Genomic DNA, 23,465 nt, shown 5'->3' on the forward strand with positions numbered 1-23,465 from the left:
GGGAAGTTTGCTATCAGGCTTCCACAAAATTTTTCCCTCATTCATGTCAGGAAAGGAACCCTGCTCCCTTCCTTTTGTCATTAGATACAGTTGTGTGAAGATGTGATGCCTGGAGCTGCAGCAGCCAGCTTGTAACTTGAGACAATATGCCAACCAACTGAAGGTGGCAAAGCAGAAGGACACAAAGAACCCAGACACTTGATGGTATCACTAAGTTGTTGAGCCACACTGAAACTACCTACCTCCATATTTCTTGCCATCATTTACTTTATTACTTATAGCCAAAATAATCTTCACTGAAGCATTCCTTACATTTCCAGTGAGAAACTCAATTGGAAAAGGAAGTCATCCTGCTGGGGAGAGCAGCAGCAAGCCCTGAACTTCACTGGCCCCAGACATTTGATCAGATGACAAATACTTATGGATGTTTTTGTGCCAAACTCTGTGTTAAGTGCTGCTGATAATGACACAGTCTCTACCTTTGTGGAACTCTCAGTTTAGAAAGGAAGTTGGAGGTTAAACAAGTAATTACATATTTACATACAAGAAGCAGGAGGTTCAGAGCCTCTAGGACCCAATTCACAGCCAAGGCAAGTTAGGGTCATGGGTTAGAGAAGGGTCCTCTAAGATGGTAACAGTTCCCTTTACACTCGAAATATTAATGATGCAGAGCAAAGAATCCTGCTCTAGGTGCAGTATACTCTAGAAGCAAAGCCTGGAGGCAAACTAAAGTATGATGAAGAAAAGCAGGGGTGAAATTTCTGTAAGGGGAGGGTAGAGCGGCCAACAGAGGTCAAACCACAAGGCTTCAAAGGTCACAATGAGGAGCTTGAACAATATCTGAAGGGCAATGGGCAGCTCTAGAAGGGATTAAAGAGAAGAGGTATGTGATCTGATTTAAGATGAAGATTCTGGGAGCTGGATGGGGCGTAGCCTGGAGGAGGCCAACATCGATATAGGAAGACCTTTCCAGAGAATGAGGCAGGGCACCCTCTCCAGCTTCCAGCCGCAGCACGCCCTGCCCAGCTGCCACAGACCCTTGCCCACTTGAAGGCTGTACAAACCACACTGTTCGGCTAGCAGGAGTCTCCCAGCCCTGGAGTCCCATCTCCTTAGTTGCATAAATACAGGGAGAGTCTTCTTGGGCGCTGAGAGAAGGAGATGGGAAGTCCCACTTTCCAGGTCCAACCGTCAATCACAGCGGGACAGGAAGTCCCTGACTGCTACGGAGGCGAAATAGGAAGTCCCGCCCCCCAAGTCCTGCACAGAGCAAGTCACATCTCTGCTCACACCTGTGTGGCTGCCCGAACGGTTTTGGGGCCCCCACCTGGAGGCACGCCAGTGGCCTAGAAGAGAGAAGAGGGACAGGGGATGACCACAAGAGTTACCCTGATGTGACCATAACTCACCCTTTCCCAGCGCTAGCTGGCACCATTCCAAAATTAACTGAGTTCCCTCCATTTGCAAGGGGGAAAAATGGTCTAGTCACCCTTGGGAGAGATAAGGCATACAACAACTCAAATTTTATGGGGAAGAGATGTTCTGTCCCACTTCAGAGAGAAAATGGAAGTTTTGCCAATTTTTATGGAAATGAATGAAGGCGTTTTGGAGAAATTGGAATTTCATGCATATATATATATATATATATATATATATATATATATATGGGATGGAAAGTCCTGTCCAACTTCTATGTATCAAAAAAAAAAAAAAAGAGGGGGAAAAATCTATCAACTTTCTGAACCAACAAAAAAAGCTGGAGAAAGAGAATTCTGACTATCTCCTCTGCCTGACTAAAACACAAAAATTTCCACCCCCATTCCAGGACCCTGGGGCACCCATACTCACTGGGTGAGCCCTGATTGGGCTAGGGTTCTCCAACGGTATTTTGAGGGGCAGAGGCTGTGGGGTCTGCACTGGGGTCACGCTCTGCACCTTCTTTTCCGGTTGGGGGGCTACAGGGGCCCATGTGCAGGGTTGCTTCTTTTTCTTATAGGCCTCTCCTGGGAAAGGGATGAGGAAGAGAAATGGGAACACTTGATTGACTGTACCCACATGCCCATTCAGTCAATGGCAAAGGAAGCTGGGTGGAAGGTGGATTGGATGAGGTAACTGTTGATTGGTTCAGAGGCTGAACCAGTGGGACTCTTTCCAGGGGTGGGCTTCCCACTTACTTCGAAAGCGGCACAGACAGCAGATGCACAGGAGGAGAAGAGCTGCCAGGAGTGCCAGGCCTAGTAGGGACCCCAGAACGATGCCAGCGATGGCCCCGGGGCCCAGGGTGGAACCTGGAAGAAACCAAGAGAAAGGGAATAAGGAGAACAGGAACCAAAGCTGGACCTGTTTCCTGAGCCTTCTACCTCAACCCTCCGCTAGTCAGAACCCAGGAATCTGAGACCCCCACACCCTCAGTCCATTAAATGTTTCTTGAATGACTGTAATGTGGCTGGCATTCTGTCAGGTGGTGAAGATCCATTGGTGAGCAAACCAAGATACCTGCTGTCCTGTGGGTTAATATTAATATTAGGGAGGAAATCAGAAATGAATGTGCAAATAGATAACATAATTACAGATTGTTTTCAGAAGAAAAAATAAATGTGCTATGATAGAAATTTGCTTTTGATGTCTCTGCTTTCAGGAGCAAAAGCAGACACATCACTTTGCTGGCAAAGGTCCCTAAGTCAAAGCTATGGTTTTTCTAGTAGTCATGTACAGATGTGAGAGTTGGACCAGAAAGAAGGCTGAGCGCCAAAGGATTGATGCTTCTAAATTGTGCTAGAGAAGACTCTTGAGAGTCCCTTGCACTTCAAGGAGATCAAACCAGTCAATCCTAAAGGAAATCAGCCCTGAATATTCATTGGAAGGACTGCTGCTGAAGCTGCAGTGCTAATACTGTGGCCACCTGATGCAAAGAGCCTACTCTTCAGGAAAGACCCTGATGCTGGAAAAGACTGAAGGCAAAAGAATGGGGTGGCAGAGGATGAGATGGATGGATGGCATCAACCAATACAGTGGACATGAACTTGAGCAAACTCCTGGGGATAGTGAAGGACGGGAGTCTGGCATGCTGCAGCCCATGCTGTTGCATCAGACATGACTTAGCCACTGAACAACAACAAATGATAGAAATAATGGAAGGGGAGGTGACATTTAGAAAAGCTGGTGAGGGAAGGGCCTCGAGGAAGTAACATTTGAACAGAGACCTGGGGAATAGGGACCCAGGCATGCTAAACAGGGGGACAAAGGTGTTCCCAGCAGAGGGAACAGGACATGCCAAGACTCAGAAGCAGGAAAGGGTTTTCTGTGTTCAATGAAGGCCAGGGTGGGTGGAGGATATAGAATGAAGGTGGAAGAGGTAAGGGTTGATGTTAGAGGGATTAATAAGGGCCAGAGCCTGGACATGAAAGGCTTTTAAGCAAGGCAGCAGCAGCCTGGTCTGATTTGCATAACTTTGGCTTCTACTTGGAGGATGGACTGTAGGAGGGCGAGAGGGGGCATAAAGAGACCAGGAAAATGGCTACTGCAGTCAAGGCAAGAGAGGACTGTAGTGTCTGACCAGAATGTAGAAGTGAAGATGGAAAGAAGCAGATGATTAAGAAAGCATTTTGGAACAGAACTTGTACCCTGCTCTTGTGTGAAAATTGTGTAAATTTTAATTATGTTGGATTGGCTCATAGTGCTCTTCAGATCTGCTATATTCTTCTACTTTTCTGTCTATACATTCTATTAATTTTTGAGTGTGATATTGAAACTCTAGCTAAATATCTTATCTACTTAAAAAATAACTGCAACATATAGTTGAACTATGTGTAACTTTGTTCTGTATTTTCCAAGTCTCCTGTAAATGTATTATCATACTTTCATAGTTTGAAAAATTGAAAATTTATTTATTTATTTAAAATAATATTTGTTCTTATTTATTTCTTTGACTGTGTTGGGTCTTAGTTGTAGCATGTGGGATCTACTTCCCTGACCAGGGATCGAACCCCAGGCCCCCTGCGTTGGGAGCATGGAGCCTTAGCCACTGGACCACCAGGGAAGTCCCTCAAAAATTTAAAACTAAAAAAAAAAAAAGCATTTTGGAAGGAAACGATGGGACTCTTGAGATATTTGGGATGTCAGAGGTGATGTCAGCATGTGGGTGGTGCCATTTTCCAGGATAGGAAGACTGAAGAGTTGACAGGAGGGGAGTGGGCAGGGTATAGTTTGGGGAAACATCAAGAGGTCTGTTTTGGACATGTAAAGTCTGAAATGTCAGATGGACATTCAAAGTGAAGATGTCAAGTAGGGAGGTGGCTCTTCAAGTCTGGAGTTCAGTGGTCTGGGCTGGAGATCAGACATTTGAGAGTCATCTGAGTATTGATGATATTTAGTCAGTGAGAAAGGAAAGGCCACACTGGTGAGAAATATAGGTGGAGAAGAGAGCTAAAGATGGACACATCCAATACTTTAGAAGCTGGGAGTACTCGCAACTACTGAAACCTGCACGCTTCACAGCTAGAGAGTCTGTGCACTGCTACGAAAGATCCTGCCTAACGCAATGAAGATCCTGTGTGTCGAAACTAAGACTAATGCAGCTAACTAAATACGTAAAAAATTTTAAAAGGAAGTTGGAGAGTGTTACTAATTGTCTCCTCCCCCAAAAGATACAGTATACCTGTGAATGTGACTTTACTTGGAAATACAGTCTTTGCAGATGTAATCAAGATGATACACAAAGACTTCATTTCCAAATAAGGTCACATTCACACATATTGAGGGTCAGGATGTCAGAATACAGTAGGTCCCCCTGCCACTTTATCTGCAGGGGATACACTCCAAGGCCCTCAGTGGATGCCTGAAGTCATGGATAGCATCAAAACCTAGGTATCTACATTTTCCCAGCATCACTACTCTGGCCCTTTGGGGTCATTAATAAGTGAAATAAGCGTTTCTTGAACACAAGCCCTGACATACTATGACAGTTGATCTGACAACCGAGACAGTTTCAAAGTAACTAACAGACAGGATATGCTGAACAAAGAGATGACTCACTTCCCAGGCGAGATGCAGTGGACAGCATGAGATCTTACCATGCTACTCAGGCATGCAATTTAAAACTTATGAATCGTTTATTTCTGAGATTTTCCATAGAATATTTTCGGACCGCAGCTGACCCCTGGTAACTGAAACCTCAGAAATCAAAACCGAGGATAAAGGGGCTACTGTATCTTTTGCATGGGGAGGCACAATTCAGCCAATCAAGTCCAGATGAGATCATGAGTGTGGGTGCACATTGGATATGACTTGTGTCCTTACAGGAAGATAGAGACACACAGGGAGGAGGGGGAGACTGTGGGAGGCTGGAAGCAAAGGCTGGAGTAATGCCAAGGACCGATGGTCACTATCAGAAGATAGAGGGCTGCCCTGGTGGCTGAGGTGGTAAAGAATCCGCCTGCAATACAGGAGACCTGGGTCTGATCCCTGGCTTGGGAAGATCCCCTGGAGAAGGGAACAGCTACCCACTCCAGTATTCTGGCCTGGAGAATTCCATGGACTATATAGTCCACGGGGTCGCAAAGAGTCAGACATGACTGAGTGACTTTCACTTTGGCTTTATCAGAAGCTAGAAGGAGGCAAGCGAGGATTCTTCCCAGAATCTCAGAGGCAGGGACTTCCCTGGGGGTCCTGAGATTAAGAATTCACCTTCCAATGCAGGGGATGTGGGTTCGCTCCCTCACTGGGGAACTAAGATACAATATGCTTTGGGACAACTAAGCCTGTGGGCTGCAATGAAGCCGCAGCACAGTAAAAATTTAAAAATTAATTAAAAAAAAGAATCTGCCTTATTCAGACGGGATGCACAGTTCGGTCCCTGGTCAGGGGACATGCCACAGGCAGCTAGGCCCTGTGGGTCACAACTAAAGAAAAGCGCACACGCTCTAGAGCCCAGGTTCCTCAAGAGAAGCCCATGTACCACAAGGAACACACAGTACAGGAAACAAAACAAAACAAAACTCGACAGTCTCAGAGGCAGCATGACCCTGCACAGACTCCCGGCTTCCAGAGTTGGCAGAGAGTACATTTCTGTTGAACATTTCTGTGTGATGCCACACAGTTCAAGGCATCTAATTACGGAAACCCCAGGAAACTAACGCAGAGAAAGAAGGAAGAGCCAACTAAAGAGACTTGAGAGGAGGAAGTCCAGGAGAAAGGCTCCAACTCACCGGCCTGGTAGATCTGGCTTTGGGAGGGCGTCCCTGGCTGGCCTCCCAGGGTGGGCAGGATACGAAAGACCCAGGTCCTAGGGTTCTGAAGAGGGAGGGGCACCACAGCTGACCGCTCCCGAGGCCCCAGGATGAGCAAGGAGACCCAGTCCTTGGAGGCGATGGCTCTGCCAGGGTCAGGGCCCTCCACCTGTGCCTGGATCCGGAAACGGCTGATCAGGGCCCCGCGTTCCACATCCCAAGTCAGCACCACTGCATCCCGGGTTCTCTGCAGCCTCCACGAGGAGATGGATGGTCCTGGGTGGCGGGGAGGGTTGGAACGGGGGGTCAAGGTGGAAACTGGATTCACTGGTCCAAGAGGGAAAGGAACGGGGTCACAGACCTGGACTCCTAAGTCCTAGAAGCAGAGGGTCTGGAGACCCCAACTCCTGGATCTGAGAAAGAAAGAGACTGGGGGCTTGGACTCTTGGGTCTGAGGGAGCAAAGGTCTGAGCGTTCCCTGGAAGAACTGACTGGGGTCCAGGATTCTGTGAGAGATCAGGGATCTGGGGGGTGGGAGTCCTAGAGTCTGGGGTTGGAGGAGGCCCAGGACCAAGATCTCTGTGTCTAAGGGAGGAGGGGCTGGGGGCCTGAAGCCCTAGGTGTGAGGGAGGAACTGGCTGGAACCTCAGTCTCCTGGGTTGGGGAGAAGAGAGGTTCTGGGAGAAAATGGGACTCACCAGTGAGGGTGACCTTGTCGCCCCCAGCACCCAGCGCCCCACTGCACAACACTGAGTAATTTCCCAGGTCCCGATCCAGGCTGAAGTTGCCGATGAGAAGTCTCCGCCCGTCCTCGGTGAGCCGCAGGCGTCCCCCGCCTCCTGGGGCTAGGGGCCGCCCTTCCCGGGCCCAGGAAGCTCGGGAAGGTGGGGGACAGCCAGACGCCAGCAGCGCTACCTCTGCCTCCCCAGACTCTGTCTCCTCCACGATCGGATGAATCAGGACCTCTTGGGGGGCCTCTGCAGGCGGAAGAAACCCGAGCAAGAAAGTCAAAGAAGGCGTCCTGTGCCCTTCGGTGAATCTAATAGGGCACCTTAGCCACTAGAGGAAGATCTTGGGAACGTGTCAGTTCTCTTGGTGGGTCCAGGAAAGAAATTTTGGACAGGCCCCTGCTTGAGGTATAGAGAAAACCTCCAAACATCTGTAGGGTTAAAAACAGGAAATCCCCCTTCCTCGGGTCCTAAAGGAGCAAAGCAGCAGCCCCTCCTCCTCGGGGGAAACAGTAAGGAAATCCCAGGGGCTCTCACCCGGGGTGACAGTGCACGTGCGCGTGGTCACCAGGTGGCGAGCAAGGCAGGTGACGGGCACGCCGCTGAGCCGGGGGTGGGCGGGGACCACTGCCTGGAGCACAGAGGACGCCAGTCCCTCCCGGACGCCTTCGGGGAGACCCTGGAACTTCAGGGAGGCGGCAGGGACCCCACCTGGCCACGAGCAGCGGAAGTGGAGGCTGCGATCCCCAGGACCCCCTTCGACGGAGCACTGAGGGGACCCAGGAGGCAGATCTGTGGAGGAAAGAGAGAGATCAAGGGGTCAGTCGACTCTGTTCCCGTTCCCCCCACCCCAGCCCCTTCACTCCTCTTCTTCACCTGACCCCGCCTTGTAGGCACTGACCCCGCCCATTCTCGTGCAAACCCCTCTCGCTTTCTGGCAACTCCGGGGCTAAGTGGACAGCCACTGGCCATCCTTGCTCCTCGCCTTCTCCCGGGCATCCCCGCCCCTCCTAGATGGCCCCGCCCCTGCTTCCTGCCCTGCATCGCTCACCAGCCACGGTGAGGTTGAGCAGAGAGCGCCGGCGGCTGCCGGTGCGCGGGTTCGTGGCAATACAGGCGTAGGCGCCGGCGTGGCCGGGCCGGACCGCGGGCAGCAGGAGGTGCGGGCCGGCGGGCACGGCGGCCTCGGCGGGGTCAGCCAGACTCCAGGTGATGTCGGCCGGTGGCCGCGAGGCGGCGGTGCAGCTCAGGGTCACGTTGCTGCCCGCGGTGACATACAGTGCGGGATTGGCATCGCGGTTCGAGGAGACAGTGATGACCGGCAGGTCCGGGCCATCTAGGCAGAGGAAGGGGGTTGAAACCGCGAAGGTCTGGGTCATCTGGGGCCACCCCAGGATTTCCAAAGGCTGGACGTCCTCCCTAGGGACTCTAGGAGCCTGAGCCCTCAGATCTGTGTCCCCGACCCGAGGCGTCCCCCCACTCACAGAAAACACTGACGTCGGCTGAGGCCTCCGAGTGGCCGAAGGGGCTGTGGACGCGGCAGGTGTACCGGGCGTGGTCGCTGCGCATCGGACGCGCGATAAGAAGCTGGTCGCCCTCTGCGCGGATCCGCGGTGGCTCGGCTCCCGCAGACTCCACTGTATCCAGGGCGCGTCCGTCCCGCATCCAGCTCAGCTCCCCGCGACCCGGTCCCCACCCCATGCAGCGCAGCCGGAGCTCCGCTGCTCCCTCCTGGGTCTCCGGAGCCTCGGGCTGCATGGACAGCTCGGGCATGGGCTCTGGGGGAGGGGGCACGGGCTCAGGACTAGGCTCTCAGTCCCTGCGGCCCTTAGGTCCGAGACCCAGTCCCTGCCACCTCTTACACCCAGGACCTGGCCCAGCTGAGTCTCGGTCTTAGCCCTCCTCTTAGCCCCAAGAATCCTCTTCTCACAGAGTCCCCAACTCTCTCCTCTCTGGGACTCAGGAGTCAGCGCCCCCAGGAGTTTTGGTCCCCAGGTCCAACTTCCCTCAAGCATCAGCCTTGTCCCCCAGCTCCTCTTCTGCCTCTTCCCAACCCAGGAGTCCTCTCCCTTGTCTGTGTCCTCTTGGGCAGGACCCATCCGCAGAACAACAGCAACCTGCCCACCAGAAGGCCCCATGGTCAGTTCTCCGAACCTCAGAGCCCACTTACCATACACACCCACCGTGAACTCCCGGATCTGCCGGGAGACCCCGGCCCGGATAACCTCTGCTGTGTAGACCCCAGCATCTTTCAGCTGAGCAGCGGTGAGCTCCAGGCGCCCTTGGGTCTGGTCAAATTGTAGGCGGTCTTGGTAAGCGGGGTCCAGGCTAGTCACAGGGGCCCCTGGCCCCAGGCCCCCCGCTGCTAACACCTTGGAACCTCGGCGCCAAACTACTAGAGGGGGTGGGGGGCCAGGGCTGGGGACTGGAACCAGCCGGAGCTGGATGGTGGTCCCCACCAAGACGGCAAGAGGCTCCCCCGCCTGCAGGGGGAAGCTTGTCCCCGCATGGGCCTCTGAGGACAATTTGGAACCCAGGCTCTGGGCAGAGAACTCAAGATCCCCATCCTTAGGGGAGTATTTTGAAGCTGAGGCCTCCACAGAGACTTTAGTATCGGGGACGTGAGCAGAAATGCTGGAAGCTGGGGTCCTAATAGACAAGGAAGGCTCCCAGCTTGGGGCAGCAACTTGTGAACCCAAGGTGTCAGGAGATACAGTGGAACTGGGGATTCCAGAGAAGGGTTCCAGATTCAGATTTTTGCTCTCAGCAGAAATATTGGACCCGAAGGAATCGTTCAAATTTAGCCCCTTGGGAGACCATTTGGAAACCGGGGTATCCGTGGAGACTTTTGAGCCTGCCGTCTGATCTGGGAATTTCCAGCTGGGGGGATGGGTGGAGGGAATTTTCGCACCCGGGCCCTGGGAAGAGCTTTCTGGGTCCAAGGAGAGACTGGTTCTCTGAATTTCAGAAGAGGCTTGGAAGGCGAGGACCTCTACTCCGGAGGCTGCAAAGGAGAGGAGGGGAGGGTATTGCTGGGCTGCAGAAAAGGGGGCAGGTGGGGAACCGGCTGAGTCGGGGGCTTACCCAGGAGCAGGAGGAGTGGCAGAGCCCGTGAGGTGTCCATGTTGCTGGCCGCACCCGCGAGGATACTGGAGCAAGACTCAGGGCCTGCACTGATCCCTCTGGGGCTGGACAAGTCTGACAGGACTGGTAGCTTCCTGGGCGGGGAAGAAAGACAGATGTAGTGGGAGGTGCCGGGATCCCCCACCCGGATCTGGTGGCTGAGCCACCAACCCCACCTTATTTGTCCTCATCAGCTGGTCCGATCTCGGGGCGGGTGCCTAACCTGACCCCTGCACTCACCACTTGCCTGGGGGTGGGGTGGGGGTGGCGGGGAAGATGGTGACAGTGGAGTCCCAGCTGGAAACTTAGTAGTGTCCCAGCTGGAAACAAGCTTGTGGAGAGGGGCAGGGGAGGCGAAGCCAGGAAGACTGCCTGGAGGAGGGTGAGACGCCCTTTCAGAGAGCCCCCGCCCACCCCCCCACCTCCCAACGTCTTAATGGCTGTGGTCTTCTTCCTCTGCAGCCTCCTGGCCTCTGGTCCACTCTGTCCTGCCAGGCCTCAAATACCCATCTGATCCTGCTCCTCCTCTGCTCTCCATTGTCCCTTTTTGCTCTCAGGGGCGTTTTGAGTGGCTGTCTTCCACCCAATCAAATCTCCTGAGACCCAGAGCTGTGTCTCCTTGACCCCTAGACCTTCACACACCCTCTGTCCCACTAAACTTAGGATCTTTCCTCTAACCCCACCCTCCAGCATTCTCCATCTCCAATCAGCTCCACCTTCTAGAGGGATGCTGGAAGCCTTCCTCCGGCCCCTCTTGCCCTCACTACTGTCAATCTCCAGATCCCATACCACCCCCTTGGTCCCCTGAATCTCTCTGCTCCATCCCTTCTTCTCTATTGGCATGATCCCAGCACAGGCCCTGACTTCTTCCTCTGCCCCCTTGCCTAGCCTCCTCCCTCCAGCCCATGGATCCCCAGATGGTCCTCAAGTCTTTCTAACCCCAGAGCTGCTCCCACCCCAGCCAACCCTCATAGCCCTCCCATGGCTCCCCAGCACCTGCCCTGAGAAGACAACCAAGTTCCTCATCCGAACATCCAGGTCCTGCATCACTTAGAGCCACCCACTCCTTTTCCCCTCCAGCACTTATTCTTTGAACACCCCACCATTCTTCAGCCCATCTCTCCCCTCCCAGCCTTGGCCCAGACAGTTTTCTCTGCCTGGAATGTTCTGGCTCACTCCCCCACCCCCTCCCACCTAGCTAAACCACAACTTGTCCTTCAAGTCTCACCTTATTAGGAACCAAAATAATAATTACCCACTTATCATGGGTCGGGTACCATGCAAAATGCTTCTTAGGCATTATCAGCCAGAGCCCCTTCTAAACGCTCTATGAGCTGAGTGTTTATGAACCAGGATACTGTGGCTCGGAGACGTCAAGGGACCTGCTGGAGGATGCCCAGGCAGGGGGAAGAGCTTAGTCTGTGACGGCCAGGCTGCTCACTCCTCCTGAGAGCTTCCCCCACCACCCCATCCTAATGATAATGGTCATAATACAGAGTGAGCATTTTCTGCACGTCAGGTATGGTTCTGAAGGTGCTATTGTAATTAACCCTTCAAAATCCCATGGGGTAGGTTTTGTAGCTTTAAAATGTCAACAAATGCCACACTTCTTCTATTAAGAAATAGGGCCTATGCCCCGTTTCCTAGGATCTGGGTGGGCTCTGGGACTGTTGTACCAAGAGGGTACAGCACAAGTGGCCCTGTGTGTTTCTGTAGGCCTTGAGAGACTGGCACTGTCCACTGTCTGTACTGTGGTGCACTCCCTCTTGGGAGCCAGCTGCCATGCTGAGAGGAAGCTCAATCACCCCCACGGAGAGGTATCATGGCTCTTGGCCAACAGCCAGCTCAAGTCAACAGCCCCAGCCAGCTTGCCAGGCACGTGACTGGGGCATCTTGGACTTCCCATTAGAGCCATCCAAAGAGATGCTGCATGGAGAAGAGGCAAGCTGTCCCTGCCGAACCCTGCCTAAACTTCAGATTTATGAGCAAAGTAATTGTAGGTAAAACTAATTATGCCATCAAGTTTTAGAGAGGTTTGTTACACTGTGATGGGTTTCCCTGGTGTCTCAGTGGCAAAGAATCTGCCTGCAATGCAGGAGACCTGGGTTCAATCCCTGGGTCGAGATCCCCTGGAGGAGGGCATGGTAACCCACTCTAGTATTATTGCCTGGGAAATCCCATGGACAGAGGAGCCTGGCAGGCTACAGTCCATGGGGTTGCAAAGAGTCAGACAATACTGAAGTGACTTAGCATGCATCTTATGCCGTGACAAACAAGCAGAAAACAGGTATCATTACTGACTCCACTTGATGGAGCAAGAAGCCCAGGCTCAGAGAATAGGAGCCTGCCAAAGGTCCTCCCAGAGCCAGGGACTGGCCAGGCTGGGAGCTGAACCTGGGTTAACCAGGCCCTTAACCACCATACCAAGCTCTTCCTGTTTCGATTGTCCACATGAGGAAACTGAACATCAGAGACAGGAAGGAAGGAACTCAAAATCTCACAACTGTTAAGTATGAGAGTGAGGCTCTAAAATCACTGTCTCTTGACTCCAGGATGCAGCTCTTCATCCCCACCCTAGGTTTGGATTATCTGTTGCTTATTTGTCTGCCCACCCAGGACCAGAGCTTCCAGCCTCATTCCCTCTTGTGTCCCAAGTCTCAGCAAAGGCCAGGCACCCATGTCTGTCCCTCCTTCAACACGGAAGTTTCTCACAGGCAAGGACCTGATATAACTCACCTGGGTCCCCAGTGTCGCTCAGCACAGGACCTGGCACATGGGAGACTTGAGTAAATGTTCATTGAATGAATGAATGGATTCCTGGGGAATGAGTTAATAGAGACAGACGTAGGAAGAGTCATGGTTTTATTGCTGGGTTTCAGAAAAGGGGCTCAGATGCGCCCAATCTCCTTCAGTTTGGCCACCAGGTCCTCTGTGGTCTCCACCTTGACGCCAGCCGTGCGCTGGGGCGGGTCTTCCACGCTAATCACGGAGATCTTGGAGGTCAGGTCCACGCCCAGGTCCCCTGCCTTGATCACCTCGATTTTCTTCTTCTTGGCTTTCTGCACTCGAGAGGCCATGGTTTCACAGGGCTGCTCCAGCCCCTGCCCACCCTCTTGCAGCCCCCTTCCATGGGTGCCACATCTGTAGAAACACTCTCACTGGCTGAACCCTTCTGGATCTGCTCACTGGCCAGGGCACAGGGCCACACTTGGTGTGGACAATTCCTGCTGGCTGGGATACCCTGGGGAGCCCTCCTATTGTGGAAGTCCCCCTTTAGTCAACCACGGTGGGAAGGCTGGAAAGGGCTGGAAAAGTCATCCTCTGGCAATAATAAATCAATGGACCTTTGGCCAAGATGACCAATTGCACTCTCCTTGCTGACTGAGATGACTCAGTGAACCCTCCCTGTTAGATGAAATGACCCACTAAAAACTCCCTATTGGCTGGGATGACATATTAAAATCCTATTGGCTGAGATGATTCACCGAACCCTCCCTATTGGCTGGGTTGACACATTAATACCTTCCTATTGGCTGAGATAACTCATTGAATTCACCTATTGGCTATGCTGACTCAATGAACCTTCCTTGTTGGATAGATGACAAACTGAATGCTCCCTATTACTTGAAATGACATGCTAAATTCTCCAGTTTGGCTGAGAAAACACAATGAACTCTCCCTATTGGCTGAGATGCTTCATTGAACGCACCCTATTGGCTGACATGGCCCACGATGTTCTTCCTATTGGCTGAGATGACACACTAAACCCTCCCTATTGGCTGAGATGATACACAGAACTCTTCCTATTGGCTGAGATGACAGAATGAACCCATTCTAGAATCTAGATGAACAGTGAATTCATCATGTTTGCCAAGAGATCCCATGAACTCTTCCTAGTTAGTCACGATGGCCTAAATGATTCTCTCCTGTTGGTAATGATTACCAGCAGAACCCTCCCTGATGAACCAAGATGATCTAACTGGCTAAGATTACACAATGAACTTTTCCCATATGTTGGAATGACGGGTAACCCTTCCTATTGTCCAGTGAAGCCTTTCTGTTGGCTGAGGTGACCAGAAAACCTGCCCTGTTCACCAAAACAACACCCTCTCCCGGAACTCTCACTACTGGCAGAAATGATTCAGTGAACCCTCTGTCAGCCAGACTCACCAGGTGGCCCCTTCCTTTGGAGATGTCCTTGGGTCTTCTCTCCTCCCACCTGACCACCAGGAAGGCATGGGGCCTGCAGCACCCACCCCTTCCCAGCCCCCAAGTGGCCCCTCTGCCAAGTACTCACCATGATATTGGGCAACGTTGCATAGCGGGGCTCGTTGAGTCGCAGGTCAGCAGTCACCACAGCAGGCAACTTCAGGCGCAGAGTCTCCAGGCCTCCATCAATCTCCCGCTCCACTTTGATCTTGTCCCCTTCCAGTGTCACCTGGGAGGCGAATGTGCCCTGGGGAGAGACAGCGTGGGGGAACACAGGGGAGGTTAACTAAGGAAGTCACAGAGAGGGATCTCAAAAATCCAGGGCAGGGTGTCTTTCTTGGGACCCAGGGTACAGTTCCTAATATCCTAAACCTACCCACTGGATCTCCCTTTCTTAATGACAATGAACATGTATTGAGTATGGGACACTGTTCCAAGTGATTGAAATGTATTAAGTCATCAGATCGTCTTAGGGACTCTACGAGGTAAGTGCTATTATCCCACTTTACAGATGAGGAAAACTGAGGCAGGGAGAGGCTCAAAAACATGTCCAGGCTGGTTCAAGGCTCATGTCATGGTCTCATTTACCCATCTTTCTGTCCCCAAGAGCCCCTTTCAGACCTCCTGACAACAGAACCTCATGTGTACCTTGATCCTCAAAACATCCTCTGGGGCCCCGCCTTCTTCACATAGCACACACCCCCTGGCCCAAGGCTCTTGGGTCCTTTGGTCCTGAATCACCATTTCCAGATGTGACCCACACCCTCTGTCTAACCAATCTGTTCTCTCTATTGTGTCACTTATTCACTAGACAAATCTTTCAGGTCTCACCCGGAATGTCCCATGAGCCTGCTCTTGAAGATACACCATGAACACAACTGATAAGGTTCTGACTTTGGGGGCATTTATCCTACAGTGAAGACCACCAGTAACCAAGTAAACACACCGTGGCCACTGGTCACATGGGGCTTCTGAGCACGTGAAATGTGGTTAGTTCCACTGAGGTGTGGATGGAATTTTTCATTTTATTTAGTTAATTTAAATTTTAAAACCAATAAGCAAGATCCATTACCATAACTGTGGTGATGGTTTCATGGGTGTATAATATATGTGTAACACATATCAAAGTTCACTTAACTGAACACTTTATATATGTGCAGTTTATTGTACAGGTCAGTTTTATCTCAATAATGCCGCTGAAAATAAGGATATCTGATGGTTATTTAAGCCTGTTTAGAACAACTTGGGCATGTGAATCTACTTTTTCAATAATAAGTTTTAGGAATCTAAATATTTCTGATAGAAACTGAGCATCTGAATTGAAATACTCTGTAAATATAAAATACACACTGGATTTTCAAAAACCTCATACCAAAAACCAAAAATGTACCCAATATTTTTTCTCTGTGACATGTTGAAATAATATTTTGATATATTATGTGAAATAAAATAAGATTGAAATAAATTTGGCCTCTTTTACTTTTTGAATGTGGCTGTGAAAAATTTTAAATAACTCCTGTCATTTGCATTTCTATTAGGCGGGAATGGGACTCATGGGGTTGGAGAGGGAGCATATCTCATAGATGGTGGGCAAGGTAGGCCTCTCTGAAGAGGTGAAACCTGAGAAACCTGGAGGTGAGTGAAAAGCCCTGAGGCGATCTGAGAGAACCTTGTTCCAGGCTGAGGGACCAGAAAGTGCAAAGGCCCTGGGGCAGGGCTGAGTTGGATGTGGCTGAGGAGTAGCAGGATGGGGAAGGGGCACGTGAAGGCCCAGAGGAGGCCTGGAGTCTTGCCTGTCGATCCCACTTCTGCCCACTGGAGCAGGTGTCCAGCTTCACACCTGCCTCCCTCCAGAAGGGCAGAGATGGGGTGGCTGTGTTCTGAGCCCCCAGGCCTTCAGCAGATGGTCCCCACTCTGGCCTTACCTGTGGCCAGTCCAGAAATCCGGCTGTCATCTGCCCTGTCTGGTTACAGTCATCATCGATGGCCTGAGTGGAGAAGAGAGAAGATTGTACAATGATGAGGTTTCTCAGGAACCATTTGGGCTTTTGTTTTGGAAAGGAGGCTGGCAGACGTTTCTATAACAGGCCAGGTAGAAAATATAAACTCTCTCACGATCACTCAGCTTTGCTCCTATAGAGCACAAACAGCCATAGATAATAGGTGTCTACATGAACAAATGTGGTAGCATTTCAGTAAAACTTTATAAAATCAGTGGTGGCCATGGACCAATTTGCTGACTCCTGGTCCAAAATGACCCCGTCCCCTCACTTAGGCCCCGAGAGAGGCAGTCACTTGTTGAGGAGCACACAAGGGGCCCTGGTATCCCTGATGCAAAGTCTTTGCCCCTTCTCTATAAATATTCCAGCGGTGTCGCTCTAGGCACACAGGTTCTGGTTGCACAGAGGAACCACATGAATGGCATCTGGGCCAGTGGGAACACCTTATCTCTGACCCCAGTGATTAGTTCAAGGATGGGCACATGACTCCAGCTGGACCAATGAAGAGTCAGCTCTGAAAGTTCTGCTGGAGTCCTTGGGATAGAGGTTCCTGTCTTTCTGCTGGGGCTCTCAGGCTGCTGGGATGTGAGCCTGCAGCTACAGAGAGTAAAGCCAAGACAGAGTTACAGAGTGTACAGCATGTGGGACCTGGATCAAGCTGTGCCTGAAGCTTCCTTACATGAACTAATAAGTTTGCTTTTTCGCCTCAGTCAGTTTGAATCATGATTCTGCCACCTACCTGCTTTCCCAGCAGCACCAGGTCCACCTTCTCCTTCTCTGCCAGCTTGGCCAGGACCCGAGCCACCTGCAGGGGCCCCAAGTGATTTGCTTCTGCAGCTGGCACCTCCACGTGGATGCCTCGGTCTGCACCCATGGCCAGAGCAGTGCGGATTGTCTCCTGCCAGGCAAAGAAGAGGCTTGACTGGGCTTCTAGCCCGTGGGGGGACCCAGGAGTGCAGACCCCCAGCCCCCTTCTCCCTCAGACCCAGGGGTCCAGGCCCCAGCCCCTCCTCCCTCAGATCCAGGACTTGGGGCTCCACCCCTCCCCAGGCCCCCAAGCACCTGGCACTGGGCAGGCCCACAGCTGACGGCAATGATCTCCTTCACAAGCTTCTTCTCCTTGAGCCGCACGGCCTCCTCCACGGCGATCTCACAGAAGGGGTTCATGGAATGCTTCACGCCATCCGTGACCACACCTGTCTTATCGGGCTTCACCCGGATCTGCTCAGCCAGGAGAGGAAGGGGCAGGGTCAGCGGGAAGCAGGTGAGGAGGCAGGGGCTGAGACACCAAGCTCCACCCAGGCTGGATGGGGATGACGTGTGTGCGTGCTAAGTCGCTTCGGTCCTGTCCAACTCTTTGCGACTCTATAGCCTGTAGCCCGCCAGGCTCCTTTGTCCGTGGGATTCTCCAGGCAAGAATACTGAAGTGGGTTGTTGTTTCCTTCTCCAGGAGATCCTCCCGATCTAGGGATTGAACCTGTGTCTCCTGTTTGGCAGGCGGATTCTTTACCCCGAGCCACCAGGGAAGCCCCCGAATGGAAGTAACTGTCCCACAGTCACGTGGTCAGTTGGCAGTGCCCTGGGCCCCAAGCACTCTAGTCTCCTTTGGTACCACCCGACGAATCCTGGAGGAGGAGTCAGGGAGCTGTGAGACAGGATGAGGGGAGCCCCGTCCAGTCTGATATTGGAGGCTATCAGGGGAGGATTCCCCGAGGCAGTGGAAGTTGAGCTGAACCTGAAGGGAACTGGCATTGAGGAGGTGAAGTGTGTGGGAAGTGTCAGGGGTGGGGGGAGCATGTGCAAAGGCCCTGGGGTTTGAGGAGCCACAGGGAGCTGGTGTGGCAAGGGGAATGCAGTGTGCTGTTGCAGGGGCTGGCAAGGGCTGGACCGGTGTGATCCTCAAGATGCCCACATCCTAACCCTTGGAACCTGTGATTGTCACCTGCACGTCGCCTGCATGTGACTGTCACCTACGTGGTAAAAGGCACTTATGCAAAAGTGCTTATGTTCAGGATTCTGAGAAAGGGAGGTTACCTGGGATGATCCAGGTGGGCCCAAATGAGTCACAAGGTTCCTTATAAGTGAAAGAGGGAGGGGAGAGAGTGTCAGGGTTCAGAAGAGAGACTGAAAATGCTATGCTGCTGACTGAAGACAGAGGAAGGGGCCGCAAGCCAAGGGATGCAGGGGGCCTCCAGGCACTCACAAAGGCAAGAGACAGATTCTCTCCTGGAGTCTCTGGAAGGCACACAGCCCTGCTGACACCTTGAACTTAATCCAGTAGACTCATGGCAGACACCTGACTTCCAGAAATGGAAGACAAGGAATCTGGGTTGTTGGGAGTCACACAAGTTTACAGTAACTAGTTACAGCAGCAACAGGAAAGGAATATGACTGTCCAGGGCCCAGTGGGCCCCACCAGGGAGCCGGGCCTTGATCCAAAGAACAGCATAAAGACGTGAGTGCGTCCAACTTAAGTTTGCACAAGGTCATTCTGGATCCTTGGTGGAGAAAACTGGAAAAATGGCAAGAGCGTTAAGTGGGGAGTAGGTGGCTGTCAGTCACTGAAATCAGCCATGACTCTGGTTTGGACAGCCGTGACAGTGGTGATGGGGAAGTGGATGTGCTGGAGGTCTTTGGAGGTGAAACTGACGGGGTGCCAGGGTCAGAGAGGGGGAGCGGTGAGAGGGAACAGTCCAGCAGGACTCTCGGGTTTCCAGTGGGTGCAGAGTGGGGGACACTGAGCTGGGCTGCAGCCTGAGACTGAGATGCCCAGAGGAGCTTGGCTTGGGAGCCTACATAACCTGGCTCAGGACCTCCCTCTCTCTTTTCCTTGAACAGAGCAGATCCGGCATGACAGCATGACCCCAGGGGGAAAATGGGACTCTCTCTCTTACTATGTCCCTGCACCGGCTTCTCTGGGCCTGGAGGTGGGGGAGGTGTGGCTGTTCCTCCCATCCACAGGACGGAACTGAGATGGGAGTGTGGGATTTGGGGAGGGGGTCTCCCCGTCTGCCTGTGCCTCAGGGACTGGTAACATTAAAAGGCGGAGGGGGAGAAAGAGAAAAAGAACAACCCTATCCCAGTTTTGGAAAAGTCATCTTGACACCAACAATAGGGCACAGACTCTAGAACTTAATCAATTCACTTTACAGAAAAAGCCATGGAGCAAACACCATGCACTGAGTCCATGTTTTGTTTTGTTTTTTTCCTACTAGAACCTCCACTGGGTGGATCACACAGGATTTCCCCAGATAGGCCCTTGGCTCCATCCCTCACCTCCTTCTGCCTTCCCTGGCCATCTTCCTCAAACTGCAACCCTCTCAGCTCTCCCTGTCTCATCTTTCTCTGTCTCTTTCCGTCACAATGCCCAACTCCCTGCCACAGGACATATGTCAGAGCTGTCTTCTCCCCAGCAAAAATCAACTCCATGAAGACAGGAATTTACGTGCGTTTTGGTCCTGACTATATCCCCTGGGCCTAGCATAGTGCCTGGCACATGGCTGGTGCATTAAAAGTATTTGACAGATGACTAAATGAGAGCCTGCTCACAAGGGCACCTGTCCGCTCATCAGTCACTTACTAAACAGCATGGAAACTAAAACACCAAAGCCCTTTCTTTCATTAAAAAAAAACAACAACAAAATTCAAGATAGGCGCTTCCCATTTATAAACAGGAAAGTGGCCCCCCTAATCAGTACAAGGCCTCACTGGGGGTAGTCAGCGGGGGCCAAGGGAGCACCCCAGCCTGTTCCAGCCCTGGCAGGATGCCCAGCCCTGCACTCCTGACTCCCAGGGAGAAAGAGATGTGAGCTCTCTGGTAGCGGGGACCCGTGCCAGCTCATCTCCAGGGAAGACCTTTGAAGCTTGAGTTGTTTCCAGGCTTCAGAAACACTGCTTACTTAAATTGCTTAAGTCAGGAAACAATGGTTGGCCTGCAAACTCAGTATGGTCTTTTCTTCTTTTTTTGAATAAAGATGTTTTTATAAACTGAGGGAGATGATTCAGTGAAGCTTCCAGGCTTTCTCTTTAAGGTGCAACAAATTAAACCTCAACAGAAACAGGCAGGCAAGCCTCCAAGGGCTTTATGAGCCTTAACTCGTTTAACCATCCAAAGAGCCCAGGAGGCTGGTTACTGCCACTGCCATCCCCACTTGCTAGAGGGGGCAACCGAGGCACAGAGAGGCCAAGCAGGTGACCACGTAAGGCCTCAGAGACTAGGTGATGCTAAGTTGAGTCTGGACAGAAGTGAGGAAGCAATGCTGGAAATACAGAGTTGGGTCAGGCCTTGCAAATCCCTCCCCCGCCCCCCCAAAAGGAGCTGTCATTCTGGGGGTGGGGGGGGGTGGACATATGGGCAAACAGAGGATCTTAATTAATCCAGTGTGGGAAGAGCTGAGACCAAGCCCAAGGGGCTGCGGGAGGGCCCAAGGACACATCAGAGTAGCCTAAAGGGATGAGGCGGTGACGTCATAGAATCCTTTAGCCCTATTGCAATCGATGAGATGGGAACTAGGCAGGACAAGGGAGGGATGAAGCAGAGGTGGGAGGGTGGAGCTGAAAAGGCACCCAGGCAGAAGGCACAGCAGGGGCAAAGGCCCAAGGCAAGCAGCAGTCTGGTCTGTCAGGAAAGTCTGAGCAGCTTGGAGCTGCGGAGGAACCAAAGAGGGGTGATGGAAGGCCAGGGGGCCAGGGCTGGACTACACAGAGGCCTGAGCATCAGGCTGAGGGACTGGGACTTTGACCTCCGGGAGCTGGGGAAAAATGGGATGATGGTGGGGGCACAGGGTCAGCCCTGGGGGTAGGAAGCCCCCTCCAACTCCAAGGCTGGGAAGGGATGAACTGGAGGGGAGAGACTGGGGAACTGGGGAGGAGACAACACTGAGCGTTCTGGTAGAAGAGGAAGCCTGAACCGCTGGAGAAGAGGGAGCAGGGCAGAGAGATGGAGAGGGCAGAAGGCACCCAGCTGAGAAATGACAGGCTGTGGAGGTGAAGGAAGGAGGCTGGGGTGGTGCCCCAGGTTTGGCCGGATGCTTAGGGAGTTGGCACTGTTTGAATCACTTTTTTTCTGAATAAGGGACATTAACAAACACATCCAGTGAGACACCCTGGGGCACTGTGGGAGGGGCGGGCAGCACCAACACTTTGGAAAAAGGACAGGAATTCATATAAGAAGGAATCCACACTTCCGCATTCAGCACAAACACCAGAGACACCCATGTGTCAGGTCCTGTGCTGGGCAATGCTGGGATCTAAGAAAACATTAGTCACTCATTCTTGTCCGATTCTTTGCAACGCCATGGACTGTAGCCTGCCAGGCTCCTCTGTCCATGGAATTCTCCAGGCAAGAATACTGGAGTGGGTAGCCATTCCCTTCTCCAGGGGATCCTCCCAACTCAGGGATCGAACCTAGGTCTCTAGCACTGCAGGCAGATTCTTCACCATCTGAGCCACCAGGAAAGCCCAAGCTGAGACCTAGAGCTGGGTCAAATGTGAGCCTGTCTGATGGGTGAGACAGGCATCTCAGGCCAGGGACTAGCACTAACACTGAGGGAGGCTATGGGAGCCCAAAGGGACAGTCAGAGTGGGGAGGACACCAGGAGAATTGGGTTGCAGGATCCTAAAACAAGCTTGCCCCCCAAATGGTGGAGGCAACTCCCTTGTCACATGGTGCCAGAGCTGTCATTAGGCCAAATGGGTGTCAGGTGGAAATGAGAGGAAGCCCTGGCTACCTTTTGATCCTGACTGCTGCTGCCCCGCTGGGTGATCCGACCACCAACAGAACCTCCATGGGCCTGTGTCCTCACCTGTACAATGGGATTCATAATATCTAGATGGTAATGAAAGGACTGAATCAGTTCATCTCCGTCAAGAACTAAGAACGCTGCCTAGTGCATAGCAAGGACCCACTTAACGTGAGCTGTCAACAATCACTGAAGTTTTCATGCGGGGACAGGCTTCCAGGCCCTGTGTTGGGCAATGCTGGGGACACAGAGGTGTACTCAAGTGTACTGATGGGGGTGGGGAGGTGGGGACAGACGTGTATGGACAGTCACTGCCTTCAGTCTGGTTCAGGCCAACTATTGAGACAAAGTGGTTTTTGTCTGAGGGAGTCTCTCTGATTTACCTCTGTCCAGATCAGCTTTTCTGGGGACAAGCCCGGTCCTCAGGGACTCTGCCCTCCACCCCTTCTGGTGGAGGTTGTAAGCATTTCCATCAGCTTGTCAGATTGGTTTTCATCTTTAGCAAACCATTCCCCTTCCGAGCTAGAGCCTCCTCGCTTGCCCTGGGGCTGGATAGCTTTTAGGTTCCCAGAGGACTTCCATTATAGCACATTGCCTGTGCCCAACAGTCCTCTGAGTGTGCAACGTAGCCGAGCGAGTGAAATCCTGGCTCGTGTTCAAAGGCACTAACTGGGGTAAGGAGTCAGCGGGACTGGCTGGGAATCCCGGCTCAGCCCCTTCTCAGCCGAGTGGGCTCTCTGTGACTGTTTCTTCGTGCGTTAGAGGCCACGGCTCTTCCAGCAGGTAAGAAACAGAGACGGTAACTCGGCCCGCACACAGTTCTCAAGACACTGAGTATAGAAATGACGGCAGGGGGACGGGGTCATGACCCCAGAAGGGCTGGGTTTAAATGAACCAGGACGGGTTCTGACAGGAAGCTCACAACCTCTCCGTTCGGTGATCTCCGCTCTCAGATGTGACTTTGACGTTTGGGAGAGCGGCAGACACGGGAGGTACCAGAAGACCCTCATACGGTGGGCGCTCGTGACCCCGGAAGTACACGACCGCAGGGTTCAGGGAGGTGGGAGAGGAGGGGGGGGCCCGGTCACCTTCACCGCGAAGTCGATGACCCTCTTGACAGCCACGAGCGCGCGCAGCTCCGCCATCTTCCCGCCGCGGCGACCCGCTGGGTCCGAACTCACCTTCCGCCTCCCTGACCGCTCGCCCCGCCCCCCTGCCCTCCTCCGCGCCTGCGCCCCGTGCAGCCAGCCAGCCAACCGCGGCGGCGCTCGCCTCCCCGCCCCGACAGAGGACCAATCGGGAGGCCGAGAGGCAGAGTCGCCAGCAGACGCGGACCAATGGGAAGCTGTCCCTGGGGAGGGAGGCGGAACCCGGAGGGGAAGGGAAAGAGCTTCTGGAAGGGGGCGTGGCCGGGAACTGGGGGAAAGGTCTTGCCCG

General features: G+C 52.7%; 2 protein-coding genes across 2 annotated transcripts; both read right to left on the bottom strand.

Annotated features, from left to right (window-relative positions):
* Window positions 1–249: 249 nt before the first annotated feature.
* Window positions 250–12,936, bottom strand: VSIG10L (V-set and immunoglobulin domain containing 10 like). Its single transcript, XM_020900281.2, has 11 exons — window positions 12,815–12,936; window positions 10,040–10,173; window positions 9,126–9,959; window positions 8,440–8,733; window positions 8,007–8,291; window positions 7,493–7,747; window positions 6,926–7,204; window positions 6,207–6,503; window positions 2,175–2,288; window positions 1,849–2,003; window positions 250–1,346 (listed from the first exon to the last, which is right to left on the bottom strand). The coding sequence occupies exons 1-11, from the start codon at window positions 12,934–12,936 to the stop codon at window positions 1,287–1,289; spliced, it is 2,829 nt and encodes a 942-aa protein (XP_020755940.2). The 3' UTR covers window positions 250–1,286.
* Window positions 12,924–23,228, bottom strand: ETFB (electron transfer flavoprotein subunit beta). The gene is made up of 6 exons (XM_020900280.2): window positions 23,117–23,228; window positions 17,350–17,508; window positions 17,027–17,185; window positions 16,213–16,275; window positions 14,376–14,534; window positions 12,924–13,137 (listed from the first exon to the last, which is right to left on the bottom strand). Exons 1-6 carry the CDS (start codon window positions 23,171–23,173, stop codon window positions 12,967–12,969), a joined length of 768 nt encoding a protein of 255 aa, XP_020755939.1. The 5' UTR covers window positions 23,174–23,228; the 3' UTR covers window positions 12,924–12,966.
* Between the last annotated feature and the right edge of the window lie 237 nt (window positions 23,229–23,465).

This window comes from Odocoileus virginianus, chromosome 20 (assembly GCF_023699985.2).
Source record: "Odocoileus virginianus isolate 20LAN1187 ecotype Illinois chromosome 20, Ovbor_1.2, whole genome shotgun sequence".
Classification (NCBI taxonomy): domain Eukaryota; kingdom Metazoa; phylum Chordata; class Mammalia; order Artiodactyla; family Cervidae; genus Odocoileus; species Odocoileus virginianus.